The sequence below is a fragment of the Aptenodytes forsteri genome, unplaced genomic scaffold (genome assembly GCF_000699145.1).
Source record: "Aptenodytes forsteri isolate BGI_AS27 unplaced genomic scaffold, ASM69914v1 Scaffold142, whole genome shotgun sequence".
Taxonomy (NCBI): domain Eukaryota; kingdom Metazoa; phylum Chordata; class Aves; order Sphenisciformes; family Spheniscidae; genus Aptenodytes; species Aptenodytes forsteri.
In genome coordinates, this window is record NW_008794598.1 from 3,497,319 (window position 1) to 3,513,210 (window position 15,892).

Sequence of the window (15,892 nt, forward strand, 5' to 3'; positions counted from 1 at the left end):
AGGACATTTATTACCGAGTATAAGCTTGCGAATGCATGATTGCTAGTTTGATTATCAGCACCTCAGAAAGCCTAAGGAGAATTTGACTACCCCTGTGCATTCTACAGATGCAGATCTCTTCTTAAGCATTAAAATCTGTCCTTCCTTCCTCCCAGCCTCTGGAAGAATACAATGTTCTCAAGCTGTGCAGTTTATTGAATTTTCAGTATCTCACTCTAAATTCAAGGGTAAGTGAAGGCACTACTGCTGCACGATGCAGGCACTCCAAAGCCCTGGAGAACAGGAAGGCTGAGGAAGACCTGAGCACACTTTAGGATATGATCTCAGAAAAGGGTTAGACGTTTTGAAACTGCAAGTTCTAACTGAATTTTAACAGCCAGCAGAGCAACGTGCATAGCTCTGAAGGACAACGTAAATGCTGCAAACAGACTGCAGTGTTAAATCACAGGGAAAGAAAATCAGCGGAGAAAATTAAAAAAACTAACATCAAGCACAGCCCACAGACTAACCAGCTGCAGTCGGTGCTTTACAGGAATTATTTTTTTTTCCCTCAAAGGCCCATATCCTGTCTTGAAAGCCACATCACACTCTAAAGTGAGCATCTTCTATCTAGACTGGCCTGATGAGATGAGGCAGGTAGAAGGTGCAATGGTGCTGTAAGCACAGAGCTATGAGAACATCCCAAAACATGCACAGAGCTGTTACAATTTAATCCAACTGGCAGACCAGATTCTGAGCTAACGTTGGACAGGCTTCATCAAAGCTATGCAGGATGACATAGAACTGTATTTAAATGAAAAAAAGAATCAATAGAAATTAAAAGATCCAATAACGAAGCAAAGTGTAACACTCTATTCTTTTGCCATCTGATATGTGACCTGAGATAGCGATGGATTAAAAGTTTGGGAGGACGTATTTCAAGTCTGGGAGCAAGAGGATCTTCACCTTATCTAACAAACATACATTAAACAAAGAAAAATAATTCTGCAACCAGGTTATTTACTTCTCACTGCCCTCAGGAGAACTGATACTTGGAGAAATGGCTTCTCTAAATTGCAAACACCTTGGTCTACCCTTCCCTCCCACCCTCTTTCCCACCCCTGCATATATATATAGTTCAGATATAGACTTGTCCCTTAGAAGGCATTGCACAGGGTCTGACTTACTGGAGAACACTCCAACAGCCAAAGTTAATACTCTTTCCAAAATTTGTTTTCCGCGGACCGGTTGTCAGAATAGAGAATCCTAGTGACACCACTGAGCTGCAATTAGAAGATTTAGACAATTACAAAGCTAGGGCATAGATACCAATGTGTCGGTCACACCCTGCTCCATACAGGCGTTAATTTAAATGGACATCGAAAAGCGGATGCTGCTTCATTTAATGCAGAGGATTCCTCAGTGTTCTTGGTCAGATTTGAATCTTAATTCTCTTTGGTATTCACCGGCTGAGCTGTGAAGTTAGGGTTTGTGTGAGTGCAAGAAAACCTGTGTGCTATCTTTTGGTGGAGAAGGCCTGAACTGGCACAACTACCCCATAAAGATCCTTATCACCATCTCAATCTCTTTCCTGCACACTGGGCAAGGTGATCTCTTTCTCTTCAGCATCTTTGCACACTTGAAACAGGCCACAAGGTGAGCAGTCCTTCCATGGACAATATTCCCATCCCGTGGTCTGTGATGGCATAAGAAGCAAGGATTCAGCAACTTTTTTATACTCTCTAATGACTGTATTTCTTCCTCCTTTTTATGCTCAGTGAAATGCAACAGAGACTCCTTGCTTTCACATTCTCGTGCCAAATCCAAAGACTCAATAGAGCTGCAGGGATCTACACGTGATTTGTTTTCTACCATGTACAGGTCTTTGGGTTGGCCAACTGGAGCAGAAATAGTCCTTCGGCAGTCCGGGACATCTATCCCTTCATCATCATTTTTGTTTTGCATAGCGTCAATGTCGGACAGAGAAAGAGAATGAGCCAGTTTGGGACAATCTGAGTACCAGTCTTTCCGTAAGGCCCAGCAGCGGTAACAGTACCGTTTGCCTGGAGAGTTAAATTTCTTGCATTTGGTACATTGCCAGCAGTCCTGAGGAATGATTGAGGCAGACAAAAACAGCAGCAAGTTAGTGTATTCTTGCGTACGACTCGTTTCCTCTACATAGGAAAAGCAGCAAAGAAGCTTCATCAAAAAAGGACATTTATTACCGAGTATAAGCTTGCGAATGCATGATTGCTAGTTTGATTATCAGCACCTCAGAAAGCCTAAGGAGAATTTGACTACCCCTGTGCATTCTACAGATGCAGATCTCTTCTTAAGCATTAAAATCTGTCCTTCCTTCCTCCCAGCCTCTGGAAGAATACAATGTTCTCAAGCTGTCCAGTTTATTGAATTTTCAGTATCTCACTCTAAATTCAAGGGTAGAGCTCCTGGAATGAGTCAGGAATATATTTCCCAGACTCACTAATCATTTAGCATCTGTTGAATATGCACAACTAATAGCAGCTTACTTGATTACCCCACATAGCAAGAGCAAGAGCTGCCCAAGTTCAGAGCTATGATTCAGCTGTCCAAGGCCAGGGACATCCTAATTTGTCAAGCATGCACAGTCTGGAAAATTATGCTAAAAAAAATTGGTGCCATCAGCTGCAAAGAGTATCATGATACACTTTTGCTGACTTACAACAAAACCTCAAAAGGCAGCCTGAAGGACTGGGAGAAAAAAAGGACAGATGAAAGAACACAAATTTGATGTCCCTCAGTATCTGTCATGAGGGAATTCAGAAGAGGAAAGGGGTAGTGAGGAGGGGTGACAACCCAGTAATTACTGCTTATTCTCTCTTTCCACCTTGTTTTTTCATTTAAACAGGGAAAAGAGCTGTAGTCTGTCCTTAGAGAGGCACTGCAAGGGCAAAGACATTACACCAGCAGGTACGCAGGCTCTCCTCCTGACAAAGGCCATGTAAGTATCTCAGAAAAATGGGGTGACATGGGAAGTGGATTGTCTTCTTATCCCAGAGACTACCACAAAACAACTGACAGCTTCAGAGCTGGCCTGGACACCCAGGGCTCAGTGGAACCCTGATCCCGACACAGAAATTTCCACTAACAAGTTTTTTTTTGAGTATGAGCACTTCACTGATTACAAAGTGCCAACTTTAGATTTCCGAATCTCTGCCAAGGACTATACTCCAGATTTCCTTTCAGAGGACAATACAGAATTAACCTTATTAAAACATGCATGGATATTGTTAATGCTAACTTCATACAGCATTAGACCGACCATGCTGGAAACCGAGGGCCTAATCTTCATTCACTTCCTGGGTGTGTGAAGGGACAAGTTAAATCATGAGTAAAAAGCCAGTGGCTGCCCATGCTGACGCTACATTACCCTGCACAAAAGGGAAGAACAACGTAGAAACAAGGACCCTAATCTCCTAGTCAAAATACCCTCCCAGCTAGAGCACGTGTAAGTTCTCTCACGTTGCCACAGAAAGTGGCCGAAATCACGTAAGTTCCAGGACTGCTCTGTGGCCAGGAGAGACACTGGGTGTCTTTGGACTGGGTGGGTCAGAGCATTCATGGGCTGCCAGTGCTCAGTGCCCATCCAGTTAGAATTTAACAGAGCCCTATCCAAAACAAACCAGAGCTGGTCAAGCCAACTTCTTTACGTACCTTCATGTAGGTTACAAAAAAGCTTTTTTGGCTCGATTTTTTGCTTTATTTGGCCTTTGAAACCCATACAAGAATCCGCTTCTCCTACCACAACCAGTAGTAGATGTAGGATGAGTTTTTCCAACTACAGCTAGGACTGCAGCACACTCCAAGCAAGGAACACTGACCTAAAGGATGCCTACCTCAGAAGTGGCTTCTGTATCTGTGTCATCACTTAAGCACTGAGAATCCTCAAAGTCATGCAAACATGCATCCTCGGTCACCTGGAAAGAGTGGATGTGTTGTTATAAGGGCACAATAATCTGTATTTATGATGTGCCTGGCACTGTACACCAAAACTAAAATGACTACATCATCGCCATGAGAATGAAGCCATTTCTAGAAGTGAATGAAAAGCCATTTTATGTACTGTATCTACTCCAGAATGTTGATAACTGTTGCTGGGCTGGTTTACAGTCGTATTTGCCTGTGGTCAACTCATCTCTCTCTCTGACGCACACAAGAATCATACAAATACAAACACATACACACCTGAGCGGTCCTACTCATTTCCATGGAAGAAATCATGAACTCAATCCTTTTAACACACATTTGATTAATTACTCTTGTGACCAATCTTACTAACACCTCAGCTAGCAGACTCAGGCCAGCCTATCTTACACTGCATGCTAACACAACATAAACTGAGATTTTCCTCTTCAAGTCTTTTCATTTGTTAGTCTTGCAGATATTGGCTAGAAATATAGTAAAGTTGCTGCTAGAGTTTTAATTAATTTTAAATTAATTTTGTGCCTTGAAAATACACGCATTTAAACAAAAACCCAAGCAGATTGACTACACAGGAAAGCTATCACCCCATGTACGGAATGGCGACAGCCTTTTCTAGACAGTTTAAACTCTGGATGGTTATAGATCCAGCTCCTCCAAAATCAGCACAGCACCATGAGATCAATTAAACAAGGCCAACCTGTGGAACACATGCACTGTGGCTGTTTGAAGAGGTACCTTTTTGTCACCTTCTTTCACTTCCTCGCAGTCAACCGTTTCCACCTTGACTGCAGCACTGCTATGATCTGACGGGCATTCGTTGAGGAACCACAAGTCATCAGTAGTATCCGAAACAACGGCAGTGTCTATGTCCTGTTGGAAAAGAAACAGGAGAGACCACTTAGAGCTCAGGTTATCAGCAGCAGGAGTACCAGCACTGCAGCCATCGCCACAGCGAATGCCTCTCCCCTTTTCCTCCCTAACAGCCTTCTCAGCCCTGGGCAGCTTCTCCAGTCACCCCTGGAAGAGAAAGGGGCAGCTCACTACTCTCACAAAGACACCCCTTTTTGCAAGCAGCACCATGCTCATTCCCCTTGCTAGCTGGCCGTACAGCAGCTGGCCACCACGCTACAGCCATCTGCACCGCGTAACAACTTTCAGCCCAGAAGAGGGGCAACTCCTGAAATACAACCAATGCTCTGGAGTGCAGAAGGACCTCCAACGGCTGAACACAGCCTTCAGAGAGCGCCTAGTTTATTTAAAAACACTAAAGGTAACCAACCACCTGATGTGAAAGGCTGGGACAGGAACACACAGGGAGAGGCTGAAAATCCTGGAGTGGGAAGGGGAAAGAAAGAACAAGAATGTTTTATTTACTTGGAACCCAAAAGAGGAGAGGAAGAGAATACAGCGCACCTATTTAAAATGTCTACACACCTGGTTAGTCTGAATATCTGTTGATCCATTACTTCTGGACTTGTAATTGCTTCTGAGGTTGCCTAAAAACCACCATGGAAGACCAGCTACATCCCATTCCTCAAACACTAGGTCCAGTTTAGGCTTCTTGCTTTTAGAGAGGTTTTCTATTAAGTCTTTGTCTGTAAGAGCCAAGTAGAATCTAAGTCACGCCACACCTACATTATTTAAGAGACTAGCAGAGAGAAATTTGGCCCTATCCGATTTTAGAAATCTTTCTTGCTCCTTCTTACAGCCAGTTACTGCTAAGAGCTTTGGGATTTGTATGAGTGTACTGGGATGTTAGATCTGCCACACATCTGTACTCGTGTATCTACCCACGTGAACCTGGCAAAATAGTTGCTGCACAACCAAGGTCAGAGAAGCATCCCAGTGTTCCCAGTGTCTCTATAATGGTACAGGTTCTCTTTAGCTTTACCTTACTTTTAAGACTCAATACAGAAACACGAACACTTCTTTCAGAGCTCTAACCAAGTCAACACTGAGTAAATTTCTTGAGTGACTTAAGATGCAGAAAGAACTGGTTTGGATTTAGTTCAAATTTCCAGTGATGGGAGCTCCTAAATCCCAAACCAGGCTCAAAATAGGAAGCAGGAAGGTAAGAATCCATCCTACGTAATCCCGTGCTTCAGCCCCCTTTTTAGCCCGTGCAGTTTAGTCTATGATCCTAAACTCAGCGGTCTGAATTTCAAGATGACCTTGAATCTCTCTCTCTTCCATGCCAAGAGTTTCAAAGGCACAGACAAGGACTGTTTACACCTCTTTTGTACATGCAGCCAGGAAAATATCTACCACTCTCATTTGATCTGGAAATACCCACACTTGCAAAGAAGATTTGGTTTTACAAATTAGGTTCCTTGATATGAGAACAACGTGAGAATAGAAAGTAGAAAAACAGGAAAATTGCCTCTGTAACATCAGAAATCCATATGAGTGAACCAGCAAGAAATCCCCAGACATTAAAACAAAGGCAATGTCTAAATATGAAGGAGCTGTATTACACTTAAGCTGGATAGAAAAAAAATTCCATTGTTATTCAGTTCCCTGATTGGTTTGCAGGTAATGACTGCAGACAGCTCAGGCTGTGTTCTATGTAATCAGAGGAGAGAGTCCCTTGGGAAGATAAATAGATACAAGTATAATTTCAGCATTTAAAATACCCTTTAGCAAGGTCTGTAAGATTTTTCATGGCATTGTTTAGTGATAGATGTGCTTTTGGGGCTTAACCTCCCATTTTATTCAAAGTGTTTGTTTATTTATGAGACCAAATATCCAAGCTAGAAAACACGTCTATCATAAAATACCTTTGGCGAACATTTGCAGTTCTCTCAATCTTTAGCATAAAACAATGATTTTTAAAGATTGTATTCCACAACAGGTTTTTATTAGTCTCCCAACACCCTCCTCCAGCATTTTGCTGATGCAGAGCTCAACGTGTCACAGTGGAGAAGGAGCAGAAGAGCTTGTACACATTGTGTTACTGCAGAAAAGCTGGCACTCACCTTCAGAATTCTCACATTTTTGCTCTGAGGTAGACAAAGCAGAAGCATTGCTTTCACCCTCCATGATGCCAGTGTCAGAACCTTCTTGCCGGCTAAACTGCATGAAGGAAGGAAAAAACAGATGTTAGTCCATCAGAGCTTATAGAGACCAGGGGATGTAGCACTTCCATCCAAGTCACCAGCTGCAGTACAAGACCAAGAAGTTATGAAGAGAAATAAAAGTTTCTGAACAAAAACTACACACTATTAACCCTTTAAGAAGGCTAATGCATCTGTAATCAGCACAAACAATATACTTCCAACCTAGGAAAAATCTTAAGATTGGCAAAAGTCCAAAAGTTGCCATCTTTAATGCAGTAATACTGTGATCTTTGTAACTCTCTGGCCCCCAATGTGAACAGACACCTCCCGGATCAGACTACCTTAATCCCAAAATATACCTGGAAACAAGTTTGAACGTGCAAAGATTTTTCCTAGGTTTCAGATTCTGCCTGAAAGCTTCTGAAAACAATCCTACTAAACACAAAACTTGTTCACACATTTTAGAAAGCTTAATTATTTGGCAATTCCTACTCAGAGAGGGGATGGGAGAGAGGGGGGAAAGACATGAAAATACAAAGCACGCTGGAGGAACTGAGGACTAGAAGTGCTACACCCCAGAGAAACGCGCTCAGAGACTGGTACTCTGTTATGAAGAGAACAGAGAAGGGTCACTCTGTCCCTGCTCTGTGGACTCCAAGAACTTTTCAGGAAGGTGAGGACCTGGCAGCCAAGCAGCACAAAGTTCTGGCAGTCCACCATGCACAGGTACAGAGAAGGGGCACTCTGTACAACAAAAGAAACCACCAGGCAGTGGGTTTACCTTCAGCTGGTCTTGGCTTGGCTTATCGACGCTCTGTTCCTTTGCGAGATTCTGTGCAGCATCTAGATGGCAGGTAAAACAAAAGAAAAAACCTTCCCTGGTAATAACCATTCTCACAACACAGAGAGTCTTCAGCAAGCAACCAACGAGCCAGGCTTGGCAGACCTCTAAGTAACCCTTTAAGAGAAACAGAGCCCTTTCTTCCTTATAAAGCTGGCCATTTCCTAGAGGCATTACTCCAGTATTCCCTAGGCTTCCCAAGGTACATATGGAGGCATTAGCCTATGGAATACAGAGTCTGTGCCTCCTCGGAGATGAAGCTTGATGAAACCTCACAGCAGGTAAGAACCTTCTTCCCAATGTGAAAAACTATTCTTTTTCCTACAGGCTGTCCTGCCATCGCAAGTTTTAGGTCCTTTACACAAGAGGTCTGCATGGAGGCAGAAACCCAGAGCAATAGCAGAGGGTGGGGACTCTCACTTGAAGGCTGGATCAGATCCATGCTGAAGAAGGTGAACAGAGAAGAGTAAGATTTTTATAAATACCTGAGGACACCATCTCTTTCAGCTTAGGCTGAGACAGGAAAAACACCTTTCTTAAAGGGTGTGGGCATGAAGAACAATGACTAGACTAAAGAAGGGAAAATTCCATGCACAGCAAGCTTTTTCCTGGGTAACTGGGTGCACATCCGTAACACAATTTAATCCAGACGATTATGCTGGCCCCAAGAGTTAATTAAAAGGCCAACCTAAATAGCAAGAACAACCAAATTAACAGAAATCTTTCTACATAATAGGAGAGTTGCACTTAGGAAGTCTACCCTTTAAACAGAATGACTTGCTAGAGAACAAAAGATGCAAGGATGGCTCCTGCTTGCTCCCCTTTCAATTTAGCAGAGAACAGTCCGATTCACATCATGAATCACGGCACTGATACGAAGATACTGAAAACTGCTGCAGTAGGCAGAAAAGTGGACCACAAAGCAGTCCATAAAATGGACCAAAACACAGGACCACAAAATGACATGCCTCTATCCCATATTCTTTGCCCTCCATGCACTAGTTCAGCTTTCTTTTCTTCCCTTTTATCACCCTACAACTTCTGCAGTCACTGACTATTTAATACCTGAAGGAAAACAGAAGCCAATTGGCTCATCCATAATTATTTTGGCTCTGCAGGGGCATTAGAAGAGGTAAAGACTTACCCTTCTAACACTTCATAAATAATGCAAACTAGCCTTACTGTGTGAAAAGACGCTCCACTTATTGGAAGGCTTCCTTTTTCCAAGCCAACATATACTAGGAACTGAACACAAAATGTCCTTAAAGTGAGGTATTCCTAAATACACCTCATGTGAGTCACACTTAAGAGTAAAAGCTAGCCAAGTAAGGACACCATCTGATAAAGAGCATTATGTAAGAGCTTAGTCTTTATTACCAAGATGTACTGCAGTCACTTTTTACTTTAAAGTGGCTGAGATAATCTGCAAAATGATGTGCTGATAAGCACTGATTTGGCTAATGAATACAAGCGGCTATTACAAAACACGAAACACGAAGACCTCTTCAAGCCCTATGGCACTTCTAGTTATTCCTATGGTGCGATGAAGGAAAAACAGAGTCATCCTAGACTATGTATTCGTCAAAGGTCTGGTCTGCCAAGCTTGTTTCGTTTTATAGTCACGCACACACATGCAGACACGGTGGTATAACTCAGTGATCATCTCCCTAAAGGAGCAGTATTTCCTTTGGCAGGTTTAAAAATAGTTACACCATGACTGGACCATACATGCACACGCAGGCACACACACACACAGCCACATGCACACACAAAGTAGAAGGGGCGACAGGGCAGCAGAGGAGAGAGTTTCTCTGGGATCCTTTGCTCTCCACATACACTGCCTATAGGGAAGAGGCCAGGCCATCACCAGCGAGGGAAACAGCACTCACACCGTTATTCTGTAGGTAATGTGTTTAGACAAGAGTCCGCTTAGGAAGATTCTTCTATATAAATAGAGAAATGAGGGGGACCTCACAGGCACCAATATATGGCTCAAAGCAGAGGACTAAGCAGTTTGGGGCCATGTTTTCTGAAACAGTTTCTAAATTTGCACAAGCTTTTATGTACGTGTGCAAAAATAGACTAAGCCCTTATGAAGAGCAAAGTCCATATTATCTGCTTAGAGACACCAGAAGTACGGCACAAGACTCCACAACTCTCCTGGTGCAGCACCCTCATGATTTGCACACTTGCAGTTTTATCAGAAGTTTTTTTTCAAATGAAGATTACCAGCCGCACAATGGAAACTGGCTGCAAAGAAGCCATCAGCTGAGGTTAATTTAAGAATAAATTTTAATTTATGATTGGAGGACTTTTGATGTAGATAGATTTGATTTCTCTTACGAGCCGGGAAAGTAACAATGACCTTTAAAGGTTCAAATGTTTGATTAACGTCCAGACCTCTTTGGCTTGCAGAACTAGGCTGGCTTTCCAGCACTCTTACATTCAGTCTCAAGACTATGAAAGCTTAAAGCGAGGTGAGAGCGAGAAGTCGCAGCATGCTATGAAACCGAGAAAAGACTGAGAAATCAATAATGATTTGGATGGGATACTTCAGCCACATTGATTTGTACATCCACAGTATTTAGCTCTGTCAGTGTGCTTCCAGAGTGTGTCTGCTGCCCCGAGGTTTGGCCGTCCATTATAGGCAGCCATGTTACTCAAACAGCTAACTGATTTCATATCACAGCTACTGATGGTGGACACACAGAAAAGACACATACTCAAAGAGATTGTCTTGTCAAAGCCTTCATTAGCAGTTTGTTCCAACTTCAGAAACATTTCTCTTTTCTGAGTATCATTACTTACCCAAGTTACATCAACACTACATTGAATATACTTGCCCATACTGTGACAAACCTACCTGCCATTGCAGCAGAAGTCAGGTTCCGTTTCAACATGTCATAGACTGGGCTGTGGGAAAGAAGGCGACAGTTGAGTATACTCACAAAACCAAACAGCATTACCCTTTTAAACCAGGGACAGAAATTCTCTTTTACTATCCAGAGAGACACTGGAAACTGCGGTGGGGGGGTTTTTTGCCACTCCTAAATGCTTGCTACGGAGAAGTCTAGCTCAGAACTTAACTGAAGGATGCAGATTTTCACTTAAATGTGACATCAAGGGCCTGAGAAGATGCAGAAATTAAAGGGGGAAAAGATGTCACCTCAAGCAGCTCACTGCCTGGACTATTCAGAACTGGCTCTTCAGAACAAAGGCGCTAAACTCAAACTTGTCAAATGCATTACCAATAAGCCACTGAGCAGGGCACTTGGTATTCACGGAGGTTTATGCGACAGTGGACAGAAACAGTGACAGCAAGTCTCCCGTCTCGGCAACCTCTATAACACAACGATCGTTAAAGGTCACTTTTTCCTACCTTGGGTCTTTTACAGAGAAGCTCTCCAGTCCCAGCAGTTCTCCTAGCTGATCTCCTCCACAATAGACAATGTGCTGCTGTCTTTTGTCATATAGCTGCCTCACCATTATATACTGTCCTAGGTAATGCATAACCTGTGGATACATAACATACCATTAGCCATATCTGCAGTTGAAACCAAACCACCGAAGACCGTGAAAATTTGCTTTAGTTTATGATACTTGCCTCCAGCTACCCTATACAGTGCGAGTCACATAGTACCTGCTTATTATGCACATCTGCAATTTGTCAGTGCCTCCCAACCAAGGGAGAGTTATGCTTTACCATATTGCTGTAAGGTTTGTAACTATTAACCCTTGACAAGAAGGAAAACTGAGTCGAAGACGGATAAACAGAAGTCACTCTGCTACGTCACATTAAAACGAAACACGATGTGGGTGATAACACTTTTATCTGGGCAGTCTCCCTCGGTGAGAGATGGAGACTGCTGCTGTTCAACTCAGAGTAGAGAAGAGAAGGAAATGGGTGGGGAGGAGGCAGAAGGTATCCCCAGTTAAAAGAATAAGCTATTACTAAAGAATGACCACAAGTTACAGTGCTGTCCCTCAGGAGACAGTTTGCAAGACGCAAAAATAAGTGCATTAGTATCACAAAGAAGGATGGAGAGGAAACATCCTCTGAGAGCTAGCGGACACTGCCAGCTACAGTGAGGAATCCAGAGTACAAGAGGAGAAAGCCAAGTGCGTTAAGCATAATATAGGCAGGTTCCATCCCCCATTACCCACCAAAGTGACCCCCCTGAATGAAAGTGTCACCAAAAAGTTGCTAACAGTAGTCCATTCACTGCAGAAAAAAATTACTTAACTGAGTTAAAATGTTAATCTATACAAGTAACCTGCATTTAATACTCAACTCCCCCCATTTAAACCATTTAATTTGTTTTTGCAAAAATTTTTAGAAGCTAAATAAGTTATTTAAATGCATAAGCATTTAAAATAAGTCACAGGGCTCTGCAGGAATATTTGACACATTCATAATGAAAAACCACTGCATTTAATTCTTTGCAGACAGGATACTCTTGTAAATCACAGTCAGTGTCATTTTTTTTAATCTTGTACACATATTGCATTTTAATCTTATCAATGAATTCACAGGGTCTCTTAGGTTTAGCTGACAAGCCATTTCAAAGGAAAGTTAAAGAAAAATATCAACTAGGATTCAATTTTTAAGACTTTCATGCACTGAGCAGAGAGCGAGACAATTGAACAGAATCTCCTACAAGCTCTGAGCAATGTGGCTATCCCATCCCTCCTTTCTCTAAAGAGGTTTCTGCTTTTCCAGGATAAATAATTTTCTTTAATATTTCACACTCCTATTCCAATTCCTCCGGGGGCTCTCAAGGCAATTTATGATCAACCAAATCACAACAGCCCTGCGGGTAAGGTATCCCTATTCTGCAGACAGGGCTTCAAAGTACAAGAAAATTAATAGCCAGTCCCATCCCTTCCCCACAAAGAGCCATCTCCCAAACAACCAGGGACAGGCACAGTTTCAGTGCCTAGAACCTGAACCCACCTCCTTCAGTGTGAAGGTTTCACCTTGGGCACCTGCAGCTTGCAGAATCTTCAGAAGCGGCAGTTTGGGTCGCACCTAAAACACAAAGCACAGAGTTTTGTTTGAATGACACGAAGCGGTGCCCTGCTGAGAGAAAGCACCTCACCCTGGCACGCGTGCCTGCATATCACAGCTAACAAACCCAAGTTGCCCAAGTCAACCCGTGTAAGACTGTCACACCAAGCACAGAGCTGACAACCGTGGCATGACCTGGAGGTGGAGGGGAAACACCGCTTGCCTCGGGTTAACCTGCTGAAGGCTGGTATTCTTTTTTACAAGTAATCTGCATGGACAAACGCTTAAAAAGAAGTTAGAAGGACTGGAAATCAGCACAATCATTCTGACTCAAGTGCAAGACAAAAAAAGCCAAGGAATTTGGGCAGCCAGCTCTAAAGGCTTTAATCACTCACATTGTCCCATTAACTTTGATGTCATTCATTCTGTGAGGGAAGATTGGAAACTCAGACCCTTGGTATGGAGTCCTAGGCAGTGACTAACCAAATGTACTGAGTCATATATTTAGGAGCAATGATGGTGCACTCAGATTGCCACTTCAAGAGCAGCATGCCTGAATTTTCTCAATTAGTGCAGTGAACAAATCAGGTCTGCTCTGTACAGACCTTAGGGAGTATGTATTTATTAGGATCCATGAATAGGCACATGATAATAAGACTGCATTAAACACAAGGTGTGGTTAATTAACACCAAGGATCAGAACCTGTATTTTCTGTGGATCTCACTCATCAACCAAAATCTTTATTATATAAAATATAAAGCTCTCTGGGAATGATGCAACTGCTCCACAACCCCTTGGGGTTTCACCCACACACCCAAGCAGCTTTGAGTAGCACATGAAACAGATGATGCTATATAAAACAGCAGCAAGTTTTAAATAGCTATTTCCCCCCTACGTTGCTACTTCATCTACTCCACAAGAATTTTAACAATTCCTAGGAGAGTGCCACCACATGATCTGATGCCTTGTGTTCCCTAAAAATGTCAGAAAGCCCTCACTGTTCTCTGAATGCTACACAATTGTGTACAATAATACTAATTCCCACACTGAATCTCTTCCTCTGTTCTCCTTGTCTATCAGATGCTAATACAGCAAGATATTTCAATCCATCACAGGACAGAAACCTCAGCGCATGATGTTCATTGCTGTTTCCCCTTTGACAAGGCTAATGCTTTCTCAAGGCATGTAATCCATGCTGGGTAGTAAAGGCCCTCACCTATCAACGTTAGGTGGGTTCACCTGTGTCTCACACCCACCCCTCCTTTCTGCCTATATAAATGCAGTTGCAACCCCTACTTCCCCTTCCAAGGAGTAGAGCCTGTTTGCAGCCCTGCAACATCTCCTCAAGAGACAGCTTGAGCTGCAGCACCATTTTCCTGCACAAGGTAAGAGCAGGTTTTGGTTGCCTGTCACGAACGTAATTTGTCACTCAGCTATCTGATGGTTTCTTGGCAAGGTATTTGTTCCACTGTTTTCTAATATTGTAAAAAAGTCATCCCTTCTGTGAATGTGTCTGGTCTGCCTGTTTTCTCATTACTGCGTTTGCTAAATGCATTTTCAAGCTCAAACAGAACAGCTTGCGTCCAGCCCCAAGTCTCTTTATCAAGAACAGCTTTTTCACTAGGAAAAAGCTCAGCACAACTAAAATGAGTGCTTGTATCAGCACATCGTTTTTAATAAGATGAAATTATGTGTTTGCATTCATTCATTTCTCTAATGACCACTCTCAAATGGATTTTGAAGTAACTTCTTACACATTTCTTTCTGATTAAAGAAGTAACCTAGTTAGCTTGATCGTTTTAAAATGGGCCCTTTGCTACCACTGTACAGCCAAAATGGAAGTGTTTATTCTGCACTGCCTGGGACACTGAGTGTTGACAATCAATATTTTGCTACTAATATCAGAGCCTATTTACTTATTTTTTCATGCAGAGTGAGTTGAATAAACAAGCATATACATCAATTCTACATAGGACTTGGCTATGTTTCAAAGCTTCTAAAGTAAGCCTCAAATGGGAGGATCTCTCAACTTCCCATCAGCTTATTTCCACTCCTACCACATCCCCTCATATTGTGGAGACACTTTTTCCAATTAATAGACTCAGGAAGGTTGGATGCCTGTCTTGGAGAAACTTTCCTGATTTTTAGACCAGATTTCTGCTGTTATCGTTTGCAAATTTCTCTTCTCTGACTGGCTGTCAATGTGGTGTTGAGCCACACTCAAACCACACACCTGCCACGCTGGCCTTGGCTCGCAGCTACAACTACCTTTTGTTCCAGGAACACTCGAGGAATAGTCAATAATGAGAGCACTACATGTTCAATACTTACCTACGCTGACTCCAAAAAAGGCACGGGGATGCATTACTGGCTAGACAAAGTTCAGCTTACAAGGTTACAAAGCTCCAATACAATTGTCACAAGTAGTCCAGCACTAGGAGGAATGCTGTACTTCAAGTACAGGTCCAGCACAAAAATATGCATCATACAATTTCTTGTATGGCCAGTTTTAACTGCTTTTTCCCCTCCTCCCCCCTTTAAAATGTTCATAAATCATCAATCTGATAGCAAAAGCTAATATAACTCCTCAGGATAAAAGCCCTACTCTGTTAGGCTCAATTCTTCTTACTTAGGTGTACTCGAGTGCTTTGATTTGATGGAAGAAATCACTGCTTTACTGAGGAGAAAGCAGTGAAGATCAGTGGGAGAAATAATTACCTGGTTAACTTGTCCGAGTGTGATTCTGTGGGCATTCTCAGCTGCTGGATGCTGGGCAGAGCTTGAAGATGTCATTGTGGCAGTGATTAGCTGTTTAGAGCACAAACCTATAAATGAGAAGGTTCATGTACCAGTTAAGCTGAGAAACCTGGTCTTGAGTTTAACCACTTCCACTTCTTAGCAGCTTCAGGAAACCAGTGTTTAAAATTAGCCCTGCATGTGTTACCTTAAATGACTGCTGTATAATGCTAATGTTACTGTGCCCCTCACCTGCTCAGTCCAAACTGATCTGCTTTGTCCTACCCAAGTGGCATCCAGCTGCCCGG

The 15,892-nt window shown here is 42.6% G+C and overlaps 1 protein-coding gene across 3 annotated transcripts; it reads right to left on the minus strand.

The window, feature by feature from the left end:
• Positions 1–842: 842 nt before the first annotated feature.
• Positions 843–15,672, minus strand: LOC103893610 (protein Mdm4). 3 transcript variants are annotated; one of them, XM_009272796.2, is made up of 11 exons: positions 15,567–15,672; positions 12,794–12,868; positions 11,219–11,352; positions 10,703–10,752; positions 7,780–7,841; positions 6,918–7,014; positions 5,377–5,537; positions 5,225–5,272; positions 4,678–4,812; positions 3,855–3,935; positions 843–2,085 (listed from the first exon to the last, which is right to left on the minus strand). In XM_009272796.2, exons 1-11 carry the CDS (start codon positions 15,639–15,641, stop codon positions 1,531–1,533), a joined length of 1,473 nt encoding a protein of 490 aa, XP_009271071.1. In that variant the 5' UTR covers positions 15,642–15,672; the 3' UTR covers positions 843–1,530. The 3 variants fall into 3 exon arrangements, with proteins under 3 accessions (XP_009271071.1, XP_009271069.1, XP_009271072.1); XM_009272794.2 differs by having other exon boundaries at positions 5,222–5,272; XM_009272797.2 differs by lacking the exon at positions 5,225–5,272.
• Between the last annotated feature and the right edge of the window lie 220 nt (positions 15,673–15,892).

Coding starts and splice junctions, on each gene's coding strand:
- LOC103893610 (XM_009272794.2), bottom strand. CDS start 15,641: ATGACATCTTCAAGCTCTGCCCAGCATCCAGCAGCTGAGAATGCCCAC. Junction 12,869..15,566: donor CACTCGGACAAGTTAACCAG/GTAATTATTTCT, acceptor TTTGTGTTTTAG/GTGCGACCCAAACTGCCGCT. Junction 7,015..7,779: donor CAAGCCAAGACCAGCTGAAG/GTAAACCCACTG, acceptor TCCTTCATGCAG/TTTAGCCGGCAAGAAGGTTC.